Genomic DNA, 17,174 nt, shown 5'->3' with positions numbered 1-17,174 from the left:
AGAATTTAGGTTTTTTTGCTTTGTTTTTTAATCAACATAGTTTTATAAAAAATATATATATATTATTTTTTACTATTTTAAGTCTATATGGCTACCATTTTAACTTATGTGTAGCCTTTAAACACATGAATTGAACATGAAAGAAGAGTTGTTTTTATTTGTATAGCAAATATTTGTTATATTCTGATCCACCAGAAAACCCCTTTAGCATCATTTTCTTACCTGAAAAGCCTACAAAGGAGACATGTTGGCCCAGTGCGTGACCCCAAAGCCAAAGCCAGTTCACATCCTGGACTCCGTTTTTCTTTTACACTTTTTACAATTTTATTTCATTTTTTTGTGGTTGGGTTTAAGGATGGATGCGTCATTCTAGATTTGGAAGACAAATTAGGCTTCTGTTATGTACATAAGAAAAACAAATCATAAGCCATTATAAAATTCAATTTGTTCAGCTCAACCAAAGGTGCTTTTTCTGTTAGATGTTTTAGCTATCGTGCTATGCTTGGCACCCCCTGGTTACTGATACTCTGGAACCTGAAAAAGCAGATTATACAGAAGGAAAAATGTTTAATAAAGTCTTAAATATTTTGTTAAAGATGATCATACTGTCATTATTGGAATATTTACTGAATTTCAGATAAGAGATAAATCTGGCTTGCATTCTTTTCAATAGTCCTAAAGTATAATAATTAGTATAAAGTATAATAATTTAATCAATTTCAATATACTTCTCCCCTTGATATTAGAAAACCCCCCAAAACAAAACAAATGGATTCCACAATCGACAATATGGTACACAGCTTTACTTAGTTTTAGTATATTTTGTTTGAGTATATTAACTGGATTTAGTCTGTTGTTGAGCATTTGCTTGTGAATTTGTATGTATGTCTGAGACAGTTTGGCTATAAATATATGTAGTTATAAATATAAGCGTAATGTTGAGGTTTTGGCACCAACAGCTGGAACAATTGTTCTCAATTTGTTTATTTATTGGCTACAAGGACAAAACAGAGGACGTGGACACCGTTACCGTGCTGTGTGTGTGTGTGTGTGTGTGTGTGTGTGTGTGTGTGTGTGTGTGTGTGTGTGTGTGTGTGTGTGTGTATTTGTGTTTTTGTGGATGGTGTGTCTTCATCGAAGAATGTTGTCTTGGGTAAATAAATGGCACATAGACAGTATGATAGAGTTTTTATCTGGGAACGCTGTGTTACTGGATGTTAAGTCTGTTTGTTTCCCACTAATCTCTGCAAAATGTTCCAAATGGAAATAAATTTTACACATTCTGCCAAGTCCTTCTTGGTCTTGTTAAGCAGAGAGTTATTAATATAAGTACAATGTTGAGTTTTTGACAAAATCACCTGGGCCTGTTGTTCTAAGTTCTAAAAGAGGCGTTGCAAAAATTCTTAGATGTCAACAGTGTTAGAGATAATATTAAAAAATACTGTCTTCACAGGCTAGAAATAAAGCTCTTGGATAATGTAATTTATAGCCACTATATAGCCCCAAAAAATGCTGCTGAGACCAACAAATGAAAAAAAAATTTAAAAAATGAAACAAACATATATATATGTTCACTATTTACTGATTAGTCAGTCTCTCTGTTCAGGTAACATATATGTTTATGTATTTAAAGCTGTTATGTTGAAACTTTCCTTTAGAAAAAAAGCATAAAATAAAAACAATGTGATATTTAGGGAGGTATGAAAGCTAATATCCTCTTTGCAAGTAAAGTACTCTCAAAATTCATACTCACATTATACTCACTACTTACAGTTTCATTTTTAGCTGGCAGTGCATTATTCTATACACTTTAAGCTTTAGCCTCACTAATTACTCTAACATGCATGTCTTTGGACTATGGGAGGAAACCCTAGTACCCAGAGAGTATGCAGGCCTCCAGTCGTGGTTCTAACCAATAACCTTCTAGCTATACGCCAACAGTGCTAATCACATCATTACTCCTCATGATCTTTGTGTGACCACTTAGATGTGTGGTTATTTTGGATTTTGCCTTCATGGCGCCTTGGGCCTGAACTAACCAATTCTTAGCAGCACCATGAATTAAAGCAAGACTTTTGTCAGTTTTATAAATTTTGCTAGTAATCAAGCAAAAAAAGACTCAAATAAATGTGATGCCAACAAGATCTCTGTGTGTGTGTGACCACCGTCGTTAAACGCCCTCGTTATGAGCGCACTCTGTTCTAATGAGCCATAATAACACCTCCTGATAATCAACATGATAGGTGTCCCCTTTGGGCTCTCCAACCTTTGACTGGCTGGCTGGACGTTGGTGTGGAGACACTGATAGGCTATCAAAGGGAAAGAAGGAGAGGCAGGCTGGCAGTTGGCCAGTGGAAGTGATAGGACCCAAAGGAACAAGACTTGACTAACATCACATAGATGAAACACAGTGGCATAAACTGTATGCGTGCATGTGTGTACACTTTTACATGTTTAAGTTTATAACACTGATCATCATTACGATCTTTATGGTTATGATCAAAAGGGATGTAAAGTGTTCCCTATTGCTAGTTACTGTGTTTGATTTTGTCGTAGTGGATTCCACGACACTCGGTGGACAAAAGTATTGGATGACACGGTCTCTCAGTTTTTGAATCCAAGTATTTTCATTCGCATTTCCACAGGTGTATGAAATCAAGCACCTAGTCGTGCAGTGGCAGATAATGTAAAGTTACAGAGTGAGTCTCTGAGCACTGAGATACATAGCGCATAAAAGTCAGCAGCGCTCCACTGCCTCAATAGCTGCGGAGCTCCAAGCTCCTCTGACATGAACATCAGCACAAACACTGTACACCAAGAGTTTCAAGGCATGGGTTTCCCTGACTGAGCAGCTCAAACTAACAGTGTGGCCCAAACAGTGTATGCTATTTTGTCCCATATACATGGCAACCATGTAGTATATGGAATTATGTGGCAGACCAACACTTGAATTTAGCACATTTATGGTGATGTAAACAATCGTGTTGTTTTTCAACATAGTTCAATCCACCCACTATAGATGCAGTGGCTGGATCCCAAAGATCATATCTAATTCTTGCTGACATCAAAATAAATGAACACATTAAAAATGGGCACAGGCACAAAGATGGTTAGAACACTTAAAGCAAGCCTTATTGAAACGTAACTGCATTAAAAAATGGTCTAAAAATGCTCCAGTGGGGAGCCAGGACTCTTTGCACACCTTTAACAATGCACAATTTTAAACCCTAATAATACTTAAAGATAATCGTCAACAACATTAATCAGTTCTCATGAAAGGCACTGCATTTACATTTTGATATATCAGAAGTTGTTAAGAACAGAATCACTGATTCAGCAGTAACTTAACAGACCACGATGGATTCACAGAGCATGTAGTACAATGCATAAAAAAGCACCTACATCATTTAGCTTTTTATTGATTACTGCTGATTGTTTATTCTTGCTTTAATCTGATGTGAGTAGCACACGCTTGCTCAGTGGCATGTCTCATTTTGAGAATTACAAGAGAAAAAAACATTCTCCTGTGAAAACACAACATTTATGTCACCTCGTCACTGTATACACTTCGCTCCTTTGATTTGACGTCGCTTTCACATCTCAAACAAAAGCTTTTTTTTTCAAGGTCTGTGATCCAATGTAGCCAACAAGAATACGAGCTGTTTTGCAAAGTTAAGAAATTGTTTTCTTTGCAGCAGAATGGGCATCACTGTGGTTTGTTGATCTCAGCTTCCTGCAGGATGTAAAATGTCTGTGAATGCGAGCGTTGCCATGTTGTATGTGCAGTCTGGTGTGCTTTCTTGAGAAGAATGTGACCCTCTTTAAATGAGAGGAACAAACGATGGAATGATAAAAATATCTTTCTCCATCTCTTCTTTCCCTTGAGGGCTGCCTCCCCTCGCTTTCATCCGGCAGCCTGAAGGGACAAGGAGGGAACAGGGTGGAGAAGGTGAGAGAGAGGGAGCGAGAGAGGGGGAACGTGAACTTTAGCAAATGTAACTTTTTAACTCCAGATTTTAAAGAACCTAATGCCTCCTCAGTAATGAGAATAATACAAATATTCCCATAAAATGAGATAAGGATTGTGTCCTTACACACAGCAAACTGAAGGACAGTGCATGCACATACACACACTGATGTGATGTAGAGGTATATTTAACGATATATGCAATGTAAATACCGTACCTAATTTGTGCACATTGTTTATTCTGAAGAAAAATGTTGTTGTTTTGCAGTGTTAAAAAAAGTGCAAATGAAAAGATAGAAAAGAAGATAAATATGAATTAAAACAGGCCAACCCAACAATACTGGCAAACATACAGTGTATGTTTGCCAGTATTTGCCAGTAAAATCCTAGAAAAACAGTAATATTCCTGCAGCTGGGGCGCCAAAATAATACCATGAAATAACAGAAAATAACTTTCCCATAAAAATACGGTTATTTTCAGTAATGACAATACAGTTTGTTGCCCTAATTTTACATGGAATTTTGCCTTTTTCAAGTGCTTTTAAACATTAAATTAGGAACATTTTAATGTGATCAAACAATGAAATTACCTATAAACAAGGTCAATGAATGTGGCAGTATGAATCATAATACGTAAATGTACAGAAATATACAGTTAACAGTTGGTTTAAATAATAATGGATTGCATGTCCTGGGACAGACTGACAGAGGCGAGGCTGCCATATCACACCATCGGCCCCTCTGGCCATCGCCAGTAGGTGGAGTGTCTTGACCAAGGACACAACGGCCGAGAGTGTCCGAGCCGGGGCTCGAACCAGCAATCTTCTGATTACAAGGCGAACTGTCAACTCTTGAGCCACGATCGCCCTAAATATCAATAACAATTATTATTTGATGTAAACAAAGTTTATAGGAATCATGTTATATATTTTTCCATAGCATTACATTTGAATTTAATAGTTCAATCCTTCACATAACGGACAAATATTTGTGCAATCATGATACATTTGTGAATGTATTTTAACAATCTAAATATGCATGTGTACAGACAGTGATTTTACATTAATTTACATTTGAAATGTGAACTCACAGTCTATTTATGTCAATTTAACGATATTCTAGAAGAACAGAACAAAACTGTAAAATACACAATAAAATAATTTTATATTAGGACTTTTTCTTACAGTGTAGGCAGTCACATGAAATGAACTTACAAACATATAAACAAGCAAATCTACTATAATTGCAATTTTTCCCATTCTTGATGCACATTCATGGATTACCTGTTAAATTGAGCTTTTCTGTGTCACACATTTTCAACTGCTCACGTGACCTATGCGCTGATAGAACGTGCCGAATTGAATTGAACTGGCCGAGAAACTGGAGGTGAGCAAAGCAGAATGCGGTGAAAAAAATGAACAAAAGAGATAAAGATAATAGAACGTGGGGGACCATTTTGAGCAAAACAAAAAGAGAGAGATTAAGGAAAAGATGAGAGGAGCAATGACGTCATTCACTCACCACATCCCAGTTTTCTTCCTGAATGACCCAAAGTGACTCTGCTGGAGTTTTAGGAGGGATGAGAGACCAGAAGTCGTGCTCCCCCTGTTCCCCGCCTCCTCCTCCTCATTTCCTCTCATCTCTTTTGCCCTTGTGCCCCTATATAACCACTGACATAGACCCTGTTTCTCTCAGAGTGGTGCTCGGTGGATAGGATACAGGTGTTTGCCTGTCAGTTTCATACTCAGACAGATTTATTTTTTGACTAGCTGATTTTTCTGAATTTTATTTGATTTGCTGACAGCACAGTTGTCGTTTGAAAGATCGGTAACCTGCAGACAGGTGAGCAAGATGAACCAACCAACTCGCATCCTGACATTGGCCTTGCTGCTCCTGCAGCTGATGGACAGCACAGGTAAGATCTGCTGATGTTTTTAATGATTTTGAAGTGGAAATACAGAGTTGTCAGAGTGGGAAAAATGAGACTGTGGTCTATGAAAACTGTGAAGCGTAAGGATGAAATTATTCAAGAAAACTATGCTTTATTGAGAGACACATCCACAGAGCGTTGGAGTGTTTAAACTGGATTCACTGGGGAGAGATGTGTTGTGCATGTCATTCAACTGCTGTCTGTTAAATGTTTAACAATGATAGGTGATTTAGGAACAACATTGTTATTGTGTTTGTTTTGGATGAGATGTTGCTCTGTGTTCTTCTTCTTCCAAAGAGGGGAAAAACATCCCAGACTAAAACCAATCTCCTCTCCTGTCTTCTCCTCCAGATGCTAAAATGAGCATCATTTCCACTAAACTAGATTTTAAAGTTGGAGATGAGATCTTGCTGTTGTGTAAAGGTGAGTCGTTTATATTTCTTATCTAATTGAAACGATTCAGCATGAACATATTTTGCAATCGAGCTTTATACTCTTGTGAAGGTATTAAAATAAGGCTACAAATTATATTTTTTTCCCTCTCTTTTTCTTTTTGACCTTCTTCTTGCCTCTCCTCTCAGCTGGAGCAGAGGGAGAAATAACCTGGCAAAAGGATGGGGAGGACATAGATGATGAAGAGATTGTGAATAAGTTGGATGAGACCTCCTCCAAATTGGTAATTAAGAAGGCTAGAATGCAGGATGTTGGCAGGTACACCTGCCACTGCGATTTTGACAGCGGACATAAAGATGATGTTCAGATACAGCTGTTTGTTTATGGTACGTAACAGCTGGCGGCACTTTTTCCATTTAAACTTGTGTATGCTAGGACTTGTTGCTTTATCCTTAATCTTTTCCTCTTCTGTCAGATGGGCCGTCATTTGGAAGCACTAAGACCTACCATGAGTTTCTGGAGGGTACAGATGGGCTGGTACCCTGCCTGGTGGCTGGACAGCCACAGGTGGATGTTCAGTGGTTTAAGAACCGGCAAGAAATCTCTAATGGTAAGAGCAAAAAATGGGAACATAGGACCTGATGCTACCCTGCAATATGAGGGCTTGCTTTGTGATTTAAAAAGTTAGTGTATGACTATCATAGCCAAAGCTGCTCTAATCAATATTTCTGCATCAAAATAGTTTTTAAATTTTTTTTCTGCCTTTCTTCTCTTACTTAAGTGGGAGGGCATATGCGTAAGCAGTCTGATAACACGCTCCGTATTGAAAAGGTGAAGAGAGAGGATGCTGGGACATACGTGTGCAGAGCTCAGATCAGAGGGAGGCCGTCAATCTTTGTGGAACTCTCTGTTTCTGTTGTTGTCAATGGTAAGTGACTGTTTTGCACCAACACATTCATGAGGCTGAATTATTATCATCACTTCCTCATTGAGTTTTAGAATGACATTAACAAAAAAAAAAAAAAAAACTGAAAATGTACTGAAACTCAACCCTCTCCTGCAGCTCCCCCGACTGTGAGACTGAGAGAAGAGGTGAAGAAAGTGTTGGCTGGACCTGAAACTAACGTCTCTTTGTTGTGTTTGGTGGACGGTCTGCCACAACCCAACATCACCTGGACCATGTAAGACCACATTTTATGATTTAATAATAAAAATCAAATGTATGGGTACAGAAACATTACATTCCTCTCTCTAATGGCATCACAAAACCTCTAAAGATAAACTTGTCTGAATTTTCACACAGTTCATCCTTCCCTTTTATTTAATTAACATATATGCATGCTTGTCACAAAATCTAAATAATGTTGTTGTTATTTTTATTGGTTTTAATTACCACCATGGCTGAGGGAAAATATACAATCAGCAAAGAAACTGGGTCACGTTGTGTTGATGTTTGGACTAGTCCCCCTGACGCTCCCTGTCACTAATGTAGCGTGACATCTACACTGTGCATCAGCGGGTGGAGCAGAGTGCACGTGTCTAAGGGGGCTGTGTGTGTATGTGTGTGTGAGAGAGAGAGAGGAAAAGGAGAATTCCTATCAGCTTTGTTAATGTTCCTTGGACTCGCTCAGTTTTGATTTCCAGCTTTATCTCTGCCTCCCTCTCCTGGCCTCGTTTTCTCCATTTCTGATATCGAAACAGTCTCACTATCTCATATTGCATAGCATATTAACATGAAAAAAATAAGCAATTTTCTATTTATTTCATTTTTTTTCCAGGCCTGTGGAGTTTAACCCCTCCCGTCATCACTTCAACTCAGACAGCAGCCAGCTGACTATACAATCTGTTGTGAGGGAGGACTTTGGGGAGTACGTCTGCACGGCCACCAACAAGATTGCTGAGAGCAGCGCTACTATCATGCTTCATGTCTTTGGTTGGTTTGATTGTGTTCCACTTTAAAAACAGCTGTGCTAGAAAAACTCTTTTTAAATCTTGTTTCAGCAGTTTGTGTCACGATCATTGATGTGTTTCATTTCAGAGGCCCCCGAGGTGTTCGTCTCAGCAGAGCAGCAGCGTGTGTTGGTGGGTGAGGCTGTATCTGTGTCCTGTAATGTGACCGGCCATCCCCACCCTGAATTACACTGGCTCAACAAGCAAAACGGACAAACACTGGTAAGACTGTATAAACATAAATACTTATATTCAAACAGCAAATTGTGTAGCTGAATTCGAGGAACTATATGTAAGCACTAATCCTGAAATGAAAAATTTGATAGAGCCTATAATGTTATATGGTTAAATATATGTAATGTTTTTTAAAATGTTTTTACCTTCTGTCTTTTTCTCTCTGTCAGAGTTCAACTTCAGGCCGTGTGCGAGTGGTGGATAATGTGTTGATGATTGATGAGGTGGTGCCCTCTGATGGTGGATTGTATTCCTGCATGGCCATCAGTTCTTCTGGAAATGCATCAAGAGATGTCGCCGTATACAGTAAGAGTTTGTCTCTGTCACATATGGTTAAATGGAGAAAGTGCCTTTATACTTTATTTATAACACCAGTGCATGTTCCGTTTCTTTTATATTAATTTGTGTTTTGCTGTTCCCTTTTTCATTTTTTTTTCATTTTACACCCTAACTTCAGCTCAGCCCGGTCCACCTCTCTACGTGTCAGTCTCTGCGGGTCCAGCTTCAGTCCACTTCTCACTGAAAACCACACCTGTGAGTGGAGGAACACCCATCACAAGTTTTGTCCTGCAGTGGAAAGAAAAGCCCACAGAGCAGTGGAAGGAGAACACCGTCCCGGCTACAGGTAAAACACCTCCTCTTTCCAGCCGTGTATATGCATCAGTCATCATTTACACTTTCACCTGCTCACAAGTAAAAGTTTTATGAATGAGTGAATGAGCAGTAAGACTTGAATATGTGCAGTATCTGATGCTGTTTGTGTGTTTTTGTAGATCCTCTTGTTATCAACCTCAAGCCGTACACTTCGTACACAGTACGCCTCTCTGCACTGAATGCAGTGGGACGTGGAAAGTTCTCTGAGACACACAACGTCCACACACAGGGAATACGTAAGTTCTTCACACATTACCAACATATTAGTTAAAGCATACATTATATCTCAAATTCATTCCATAAATTGAAATAGGTGTGAATGAATTACTGGTTCACACTGTGCAGGATGCTTGCTGATATTTTTGTGGTACTACATCCTTATCTGCCATCATTACTTTTTCTTTTCCATGTCATCTTCTTCCGTCTCCTGATATTCACTCGCGCTGTTCATCACATAATGTAATCCACCGTCATCCATCCTCAGAAGGTAAAGTTCTCACAGTTTTTTGCTAAACTAACCTGACATGCTAGTTTAACTAAATCAGCCAAATGCAGTGATCAGGTTTTAAATATTGTTATGAATTCTTCATGTTTTTCTTGCGTCGTTCCCACAGGTGAACCTGACAGTCCAGTTCTATCCTCTGATGAGATGAAAATAGAGGGCAACACCTTCTCTGTCCCTCTTAAACACACGGTAGATGGTGGCAGCCCTGTGTTGCAGCTTAATGTTCGATACAGACAGGTAAGAGACAGCATGAGCCTGTCTTTGTGTTTGTCTCCATCAACCCATTTCCCTCGATTAAGTCCTTTGGTTGCTCTGCTGTCTTTAACCAGGATAAAGAAGAGGCTGAGTGGAAGGAACTGCAGATGCCACCTGATGCTGACTCTGTTTCCCTCAAAGACTTGGCTTTTGGCTCAGACTATCAGCTGGAAGTCTCAGCAGTCAATGCCAACGGTTCCTCCATACCTGCAACATTCAACTTCACCATCGCAGAACAGTCTGGTATGTGGCCTCTTGAGCTCTGCAGCATATACGGAGCTAGAAGTTATTCTCAGAGTGTAATTTATACATTGAAAAACTGACACTCATACAAAATCACAGCAGATCTACCTGAATAATAGAATTTTCTTGTCAGAATAAAGATGTTTAATGTTTTCTGTTTGCACATTGAGACTTTTTCCTCTCTCCCACCAGCCAAGAGCGGCATGACCAAAGGCGCTGTGGTTGGCATCGTCATGATCATCTTCCTGGTGGTATTCATTGCTGTCGATGCCACCTGCTGCTACAGAAACCACTGCGGCCTGCTCATGTGCATTGCCGTGAAGCTCTTTGGGCAGAAAGTTCCAGTAATCAAAAAGCTGGAAGAAGGAGGTGAAAAGGGGTAAGTGTTTGGAATAACCTGGAGGAGATGAAGCTCATATCATGTATTTCCATGATCATAACTCAAATATTTATGTGTTTTGTCTGCAGAGAAGTAAAGTTGAAGGGCATGTCCACTCTGAAAAGCAGTATGCAACAGGTGGGGGTCCCACTCAAGGAAGGGAAATGTGACAAGGCCCCACTCACCAAGAATGAGTACGTTCATTTTCTCCCACACACTGTAAATCTACACAGATATGTCATAAACATGCGTTGAGAATCTCACCGACTAATTCTTTTTGTCTCGCAGGAAAACCCAACCTGATAGAGACCTGCCCAGCATTAATGCATGAGACAAGAAAACAAAGACGGGAAGATTTCATGTACTTTACAAACAACAAAAGAAGAAGTGAAGTAATGATAGGTGCCATGGGAAAGGGCAAACATTTTAACACTCCGTAGGGGACTGGCTGACTTTGGCCTGACCCAAACCTCTGAACGGTTTCAGTCAGAGGACAGCGATTCTTTGTGCAGCCTCTCGTGACAGCACCGTCCTCTCCTCAAGCTTCTAGCTGACCTGGTTGATACGTGACTACAGACATGAGATTAGCAGAATTTTTTTTTGTTACCATGTCTGCTTTTACAGGGTAATCCTCATGTCTGTGGTTTACAGGCTAAAACCATTGTTGTTACTTTCTAACTTTACACTTGATTTATGAAAAAAAAATCATAAAGACACAACAAAGGTTTGCCTTTCACATTTGAATGTTACACAGACGTGAGGACCTAGTTCATTTTGGTTTTTGTTGCTAACTTTTTATTATTACTGCACTGTGGCAGCTCTAATAACTTATGTCTATGAGAAAATATCTTATTAATGTAACACCAAATATGACAACTTTACCATGTGGACTATTTAAAGGGCAATATATACTAAAGCTACACATAACCAACCTTAATTTAAAGTATGCTAATTTGTGTTGGTATTTATTGGGTTTAAAAGCTGTACCGTGACTAAATGAGAAATGTTGCAAAAATGAAAAACATAATTGGACTTTTGAGCCAGTTTTGTTCTCAAGCACTTTTTTAGGAAAAGTTTTGAAGCTCTGCTAGTATCACTGACCACTTAGGGGACCTTAAAATGAGATCCCTCTTTAAAGTACCTGTAATAATAGCCGACATGTATGATATGGTTGCTAGACACAAAACTGATTGATGTAACTCATTTTTGTATTTATGACCAAATTAATGGTTACAGGACGCAAGCTGTTCAAACGACAGTTTATTTGAAGTATCTTCGAATTTTTGAAGGCGATGCATGTTTGTTTTTATATTATATTTTTCACTGTACATTCTTGTAAATACATGTTACTTCCTTCTCTTTGTGTTTTATAAAAAAAACTTTGACTCGGAAAGCAGCCGTATGTCTCTTTTACTCACCAAATGAATGTTTTTCCCTTTTTCCTGGTGTAATTATCTCATACAGTATAACTATGAACACTGAGAAAACCTGTTTTTTCAAGTCTATCACTGTTACATATAACACCTGACTACTATATTTAGAGAGTTTAAGAATATAATATGTACCATTAAAAAAAACCCTGCATGGAAATGACTGCGTTTCCACAGCTCACTGAGCGCCATGTTCAAATTTAATGTAAATGTATAAAAAGAATGATGACATGTCTCCACTTCCTCCCACTTTACAAAAATGAAGCCAAACGCTTCTACAGTCACTGAACACAACATTTATTTAGCAGTTTTTAATTCCAGATCAACCAAGTATTGACTCCGGTTGTGCTGAATGGATTTCTGACTTAAATCCTTCAAGTAAGCAAGAAGTACTATTCAGATGTACTATAACTCACATGACTACAGCATTAAAAACCTTATTGTTCAGTCGTGGTATGCTGAGCTAATGTTGGTATTTTGATATCCAAGCAACTTTTTTGATACCAACTTTTTATCTTTCTCGAAATCCAGCTGTGTATAAACAGAGTTAAACTGTAGTCTCAGTTGCTTTCTTCATGTTTGGATGTTTAGGATGTGATAAACTCCAGTCACATAAACATCTGTTGACTTCTGAAGAAAACATCAGGACTAGAAAACAAAGAAAAAAGTCTGTCTGCAGATGCAATGCTGTGTAATAGTGAGTGTGATCAGCATGAGTATGATGTGGCTGCTAATCTGAATTTCTTCTTTCATGTAATATAAAATGAGATTGACAACAGTTATGACTGATGGCAGTTTTTTCTGTACAATGTGAGAATGGCCCATCATGTCTAAGATTACACACCACCTGCCAGGCAGGCCACAGTGCTTTGTTTTATATAGTGGTGAGCAGCTATGCTGTCTCTATTCCTGTTCACCTCATACACCTCAAACTGTCAGTACAGCTCTGCACTAACTCAGTGAAAGCCCCAAAAACTCATACTTTTACAGAGGGACTATCGAGAGCGTCCTGAGCTGCTGCATCACTGTCTGGTCTGATGATAACTGCACTGTATCGGATCGCAACACCCTACAACAGATAGTGAGAACAGATGAGAACATCACTGGAGCCTCTCTTTCCTCCATCACATACACTTATCGCACCAGCTACATCCGCAAAGCCACAGGCATTTTGGAGAAACCCTCACACACACTCTTCGCCCTGCTGCCTTCTGACAAGGGCCCTCACTGTCAGACTGACAAACAGTTTCTTCCCCCAGGCTCTTAGACTCCTGAACACTCAGTGACTGGACTGACACACACACACACCCATACCCTCATACACGTCACTACCAAGCACTTATCTGCACAATTTCATACACACACAGACAGCACACCTTCATACATCAAGTTACTTTTTGCACAATGCTCAGTCATTTCTACTGCACAGTTGTGTCTGCACTGTCTTGTGTCTGTATCGTTCTGTTCTGTCTGGTGTTGCACTGTCTTTGTTTTGTTTTTGCATTTTTTGCACATTGCACTTTATGTAGTCCTGCGTTGATTGTGTGTTATATGTCATATGTAGCACCAGGGTCTTGGAGGAAGGTTGTCTCGTTTTACTGTGTACTGTATCACTGCACATGATTGGAATGACAATAAAACCCAGGCCAGCCGAGAGATATAATCTCTCCAGCATGTCCTACCGTGTCTGCCCCGGGGCCTCCTCCCAGTGGGACATGCCCGGAAAACCTCACCCAGGAGGTGCCCAGGAGGCATCCTTGTCAGATGCCCGAACCACCTCAACTGGCTCCTTTCGATGTGGAGCAGCAGCGGCTCTACTCTGAGCCCCTCCCGGATGGCTGAACTTCTCACCCTATCTCTAAGGGAGAGGCAGCCACCCTTCGGAGGAAGCTCATTTCTGCCGCTTGTATCCACGATCTCGTTCTTTCGGTCACTACCCACAGCTCGTGGCCATAGGTGAGGGTAGGGACGTAGATTCACCGGTAAATTGAGAGCTTCGCTTTTACACTCAGCTCTCTCCTCACCACAACAGACCAGTACAGCATCCGCATCGCTGCGTCCGCTGCACCAATCCGTCTGTCAATCTCTGGCTCCTTTCTCCCGTCACTCAGGAACAAGACCCTGAGATACTTAAACTCCTCCACTTTGGAGCAGGAACTCATCCCCAACCCGGAGTGGGCACTCCACCCTTTTCCGGCTGAGGACCATAGCCTCAGATTTGGAGGTTCTGATTCTCATTCCCACCACTTCAGGGGTACTGCCTTCAGGAACTCGGGGCGGACCCCGTCCACCCCAGGGGCCCTGCCACCAAGGAGTTGTTTAACTGCCTCAGTGACCTCGTCCCCAGAGATTGGCGGGTTATCCCCTTCGTCCCCAGATTCTGCTTCCACCACGGAAGACATGCCAGTGGGATTGAGGAGGTCCTCGAAGTATTCCTTCCACTGCCTGACAATTTTCTCTGTCGAAGTCAGCAGCACTCCACCCGTACTATACACAGTGCCGGTAGAGCACCGCTTTCCGCTCCTGAGTCACCTGACGGTTTGCCAGAATCTCTTTGAGGAAGTCCGAAAGTCTGCACTGTTAATAAGAAGTTTATCAGTCCCATAGATGCTGGCCTGTTGGTGTGTGTGTGTGTGTGTGTGTGTGTGTGTGTGTGTGTGTGTGTGTGTGTGTGTGTGTGTGTGTGTGTGCAGCGGACATTGTTATCTATCTGGGTAGATCTGATATGTTTACAACGTGTGAGAGTGTGGTGAAGAAAATTGGTTTACCAAATGTGTTTATTTGTTAAGTCCCCTGTTTTCCTTTCATCATCTCCCCAAGGCGGCTGCCAAACAAAAGAACTTCTGTTAATAGTAGAGGCCGAGATAAGACCCAAAAATACCCCAACAAACAACTTACGGTAATGCTACATGATGTTACGTGCCAGTTTGCAAACTCTGCATTTCTTTGACTAATTTCCTCCATTTAAATTTAACTAATTCAATTCAATTCAATTCAATTCAATTTTATTTATATAGCGCCAAATCACAACAAATGTCGCCTCAAGGCGCTTCATAGATACAAAGAAAAGCCCAACAATCATATGACCCCCTATGAGCAAGCACTTTGGCGACAGTGGAAAGGAAAAACTCCCTTTTAACAGGAAGAAACCTCCGGCAGAACCAGGCTCAGGGAGGGGCGGCCATCTGCTGCGACCGGTTGGGGTGAGAGAAGGAAGACAGGATAAAGACATGCTGTGGAAGAGAGACAGAGATTAATAACAGATACGATTCAATACAGAGAGGTCAGTTAATACATAGTGAGTGAGAAAGGTGACTGGAAAGGAAAAACTCAATGCATAATGGGAATCCCCCGGCAGCCTACATCTATTGCAGCATAACTAAGGGAGGATTCAGGGTCACCTGGTCCAGCCCTAACTATATGCTTTAGCAAAAAGGAAGGTTTTAAGCCTAATCTTAAAAGTAGAGATAGTGTCTGTCTCCTGAATCCAAACTGGAAGCTGGTTCCACAGAAGAGGGGCCTGAAAACTGAAGGCTCTCCCTCCCATTCTACTTTTAAATACTCTAGGAACAACAAGTAGGCCTGCAGAGCGAGAGCGAAGTGCTCTAATAGGGTGATATGGTACTACAAGGTCATTAAGATAAGATGGGGCCTGATTATTTAAGACCTTGTATGTGAGGAGCAGGATTTTGAATTCAATTCTGGATTTAACAGGAAGCCAATGAAGGGAAGCCAAAACAGGAGAAATATGCTCTCTCCTTCTAGTCCCTGTCAGTACTCTTGCTGCAGCATTTTGGATTAACTGAAGGCTTTTCAGTGAGTTTTTTGGACATCCTGATAATAATGAATTGCAGTAGTCTAGCCTGGAAGTAATAAATGCATGAACTAGTTTTTCAGCGTCACTCTGAGACAGGATATTTCTAATTTTAGAGATGTTGCGCAAATGGAAGAACGCAGTCTTACATATTTGTTTAATATGTGCGTTGAAGGACATATCCTGGTCAAAAATGACTCCAAGGTTCCTCACAGTGTTACTGGAGGCCAAGGTAATGCCATCCAGAGTAAGAATCTGGTTAGATACCATATTTCTAAGCTTTTCAGCGCCGAGTACAATGACCTCAGTTTTATCTGAGTTAAGAAGCAGAAAGTTAGTGGCCATCCAAGTCTTTATGTCTTTAAGACATTCCTGCAGTTTAACTAATTGGTGTGTGTTATCTGGCTTCATGGACAGATAGAGCTGGGTGTCATCTGCATAGCAGTGAAAATGTATGCTATGTCTTCTAATGATGCTGCCTAGGGGAAGCATGTATAATGTAAACAGAATTGGTCCTAGCACCGAACCCTGTGGAACTCCATAATTAACCTCAGTGTGTGAAGAGGACTCTCCATTTACATGCACAAATTGGAGTCTATTAGATAGATATGATACAAACCACTGCAGTGCAATACCTGTAATACCTACAGCATGTTCTAATCGCTCTAATAGGATATTATGGTCAACAGTATCGAATGCTGCACTAAGGTCAAGAAGGACAAGCACAGAGATGAGTCCACTGTCAGAGGCCATAAGAAGATCATTTGTAACCTTCAATAAAGCTGTTTCTGTGCTGTGATGAACTCTGAAACCTGACTGAAACTCTTCAAATAAACCATTCCTCTGCAGATGATCTGTTAGCTGTTTGACAACTACTCTTTCAAGGATTTTTGATATGAAAGGAAGGTTGGAGATTGGCCTATAATTAGCTAAGACTGCTGGGTCTAGAGATGGCTTTTTGAGTAAAGGTTTAACTGCAGCCACCTTGAAGGCCTGTGGTACATAGCCGATTATTAGAGATAGGTTGATCATATATAAGATCGAAGAATTAACCAATGGCAGGACTTCTTTGAGCAGTTTTGTAGGAATGGGGTCTAAAAGACACGTTGATGGTTTGGAGGAAGTAATTATTGAAGTTAACTCAGAAAGATCGATTGGAAAAAAAGAGTCTAACTTAACATCAATGGAACTAAGAGTAGCTGTAGATAATATTACATCTGTGGGATGATTATTGGTAATTTTTTCTCTAATGATAAAAATTTTATTTGTGAAGAAGTTCATGAAGTCATCACTAGTTAACGTTAAAGGGATGGTTGGCTCAAAAGAGCTCTGACTTTTTGTCAGCCTGGCTACAGTGCTGAAGAGAAACCTGGGGTTGTTCTTATTTTCTTCAATCAGTGATGAGTAGTAAGCTGTTCTG

General features: G+C 40.3%; 1 protein-coding gene across 1 annotated transcript; it reads left to right on the top strand.

Annotated features, from left to right (window-relative positions):
- The first annotated feature begins 5,641 nt into the window (after nt 1-5,641).
- On the top strand, nt 5,642-11,997 carry ncam3 (neural cell adhesion molecule 3). The gene is made up of 16 exons (XM_085178122.1): nt 5,642-5,882; nt 6,249-6,320; nt 6,479-6,676; nt 6,766-6,900; nt 7,072-7,218; nt 7,354-7,471; nt 8,069-8,223; nt 8,329-8,462; nt 8,645-8,780; nt 8,932-9,099; nt 9,248-9,364; nt 9,743-9,870; nt 9,963-10,131; nt 10,324-10,510; nt 10,600-10,704; nt 10,799-11,997. Exons 1-16 carry the CDS (start codon nt 5,819-5,821, stop codon nt 10,839-10,841), a joined length of 2,076 nt encoding a protein of 691 aa, XP_085034248.1. The 5' UTR covers nt 5,642-5,818; the 3' UTR covers nt 10,842-11,997.
- The last annotated feature ends 5,177 nt before the right edge of the window (nt 11,998-17,174 follow it).

Source organism: Neolamprologus multifasciatus, chromosome 11 (assembly GCF_963576455.1).
Source record: "Neolamprologus multifasciatus chromosome 11, fNeoMul1.2, whole genome shotgun sequence".
Lineage (NCBI taxonomy): Eukaryota > Metazoa > Chordata > Actinopteri > Cichliformes > Cichlidae > Neolamprologus > Neolamprologus multifasciatus.
This window is presented reverse-complemented; position numbering and strand designations above follow the sequence as displayed.

Bases quoted from the DNA above. Each gene is read 5' to 3' on its own strand.
- ncam3 (XM_085178122.1), top strand. From the start codon at position 5,819: ATGAACCAACCAACTCGCATCCTGACATTGGCCTTGCTGCTCCTGCAG. The intron at 8,463-8,644 runs GTAAGACTGTAT...TCTCTCTGTCAG, and splicing joins AGCAAAACGGACAAACACTG to AGTTCAACTTCAGGCCGTGT. The intron at 10,705-10,798 runs GTACGTTCATTT...TTTGTCTCGCAG, and splicing joins GCCCCACTCACCAAGAATGA to GAAAACCCAACCTGATAGAG.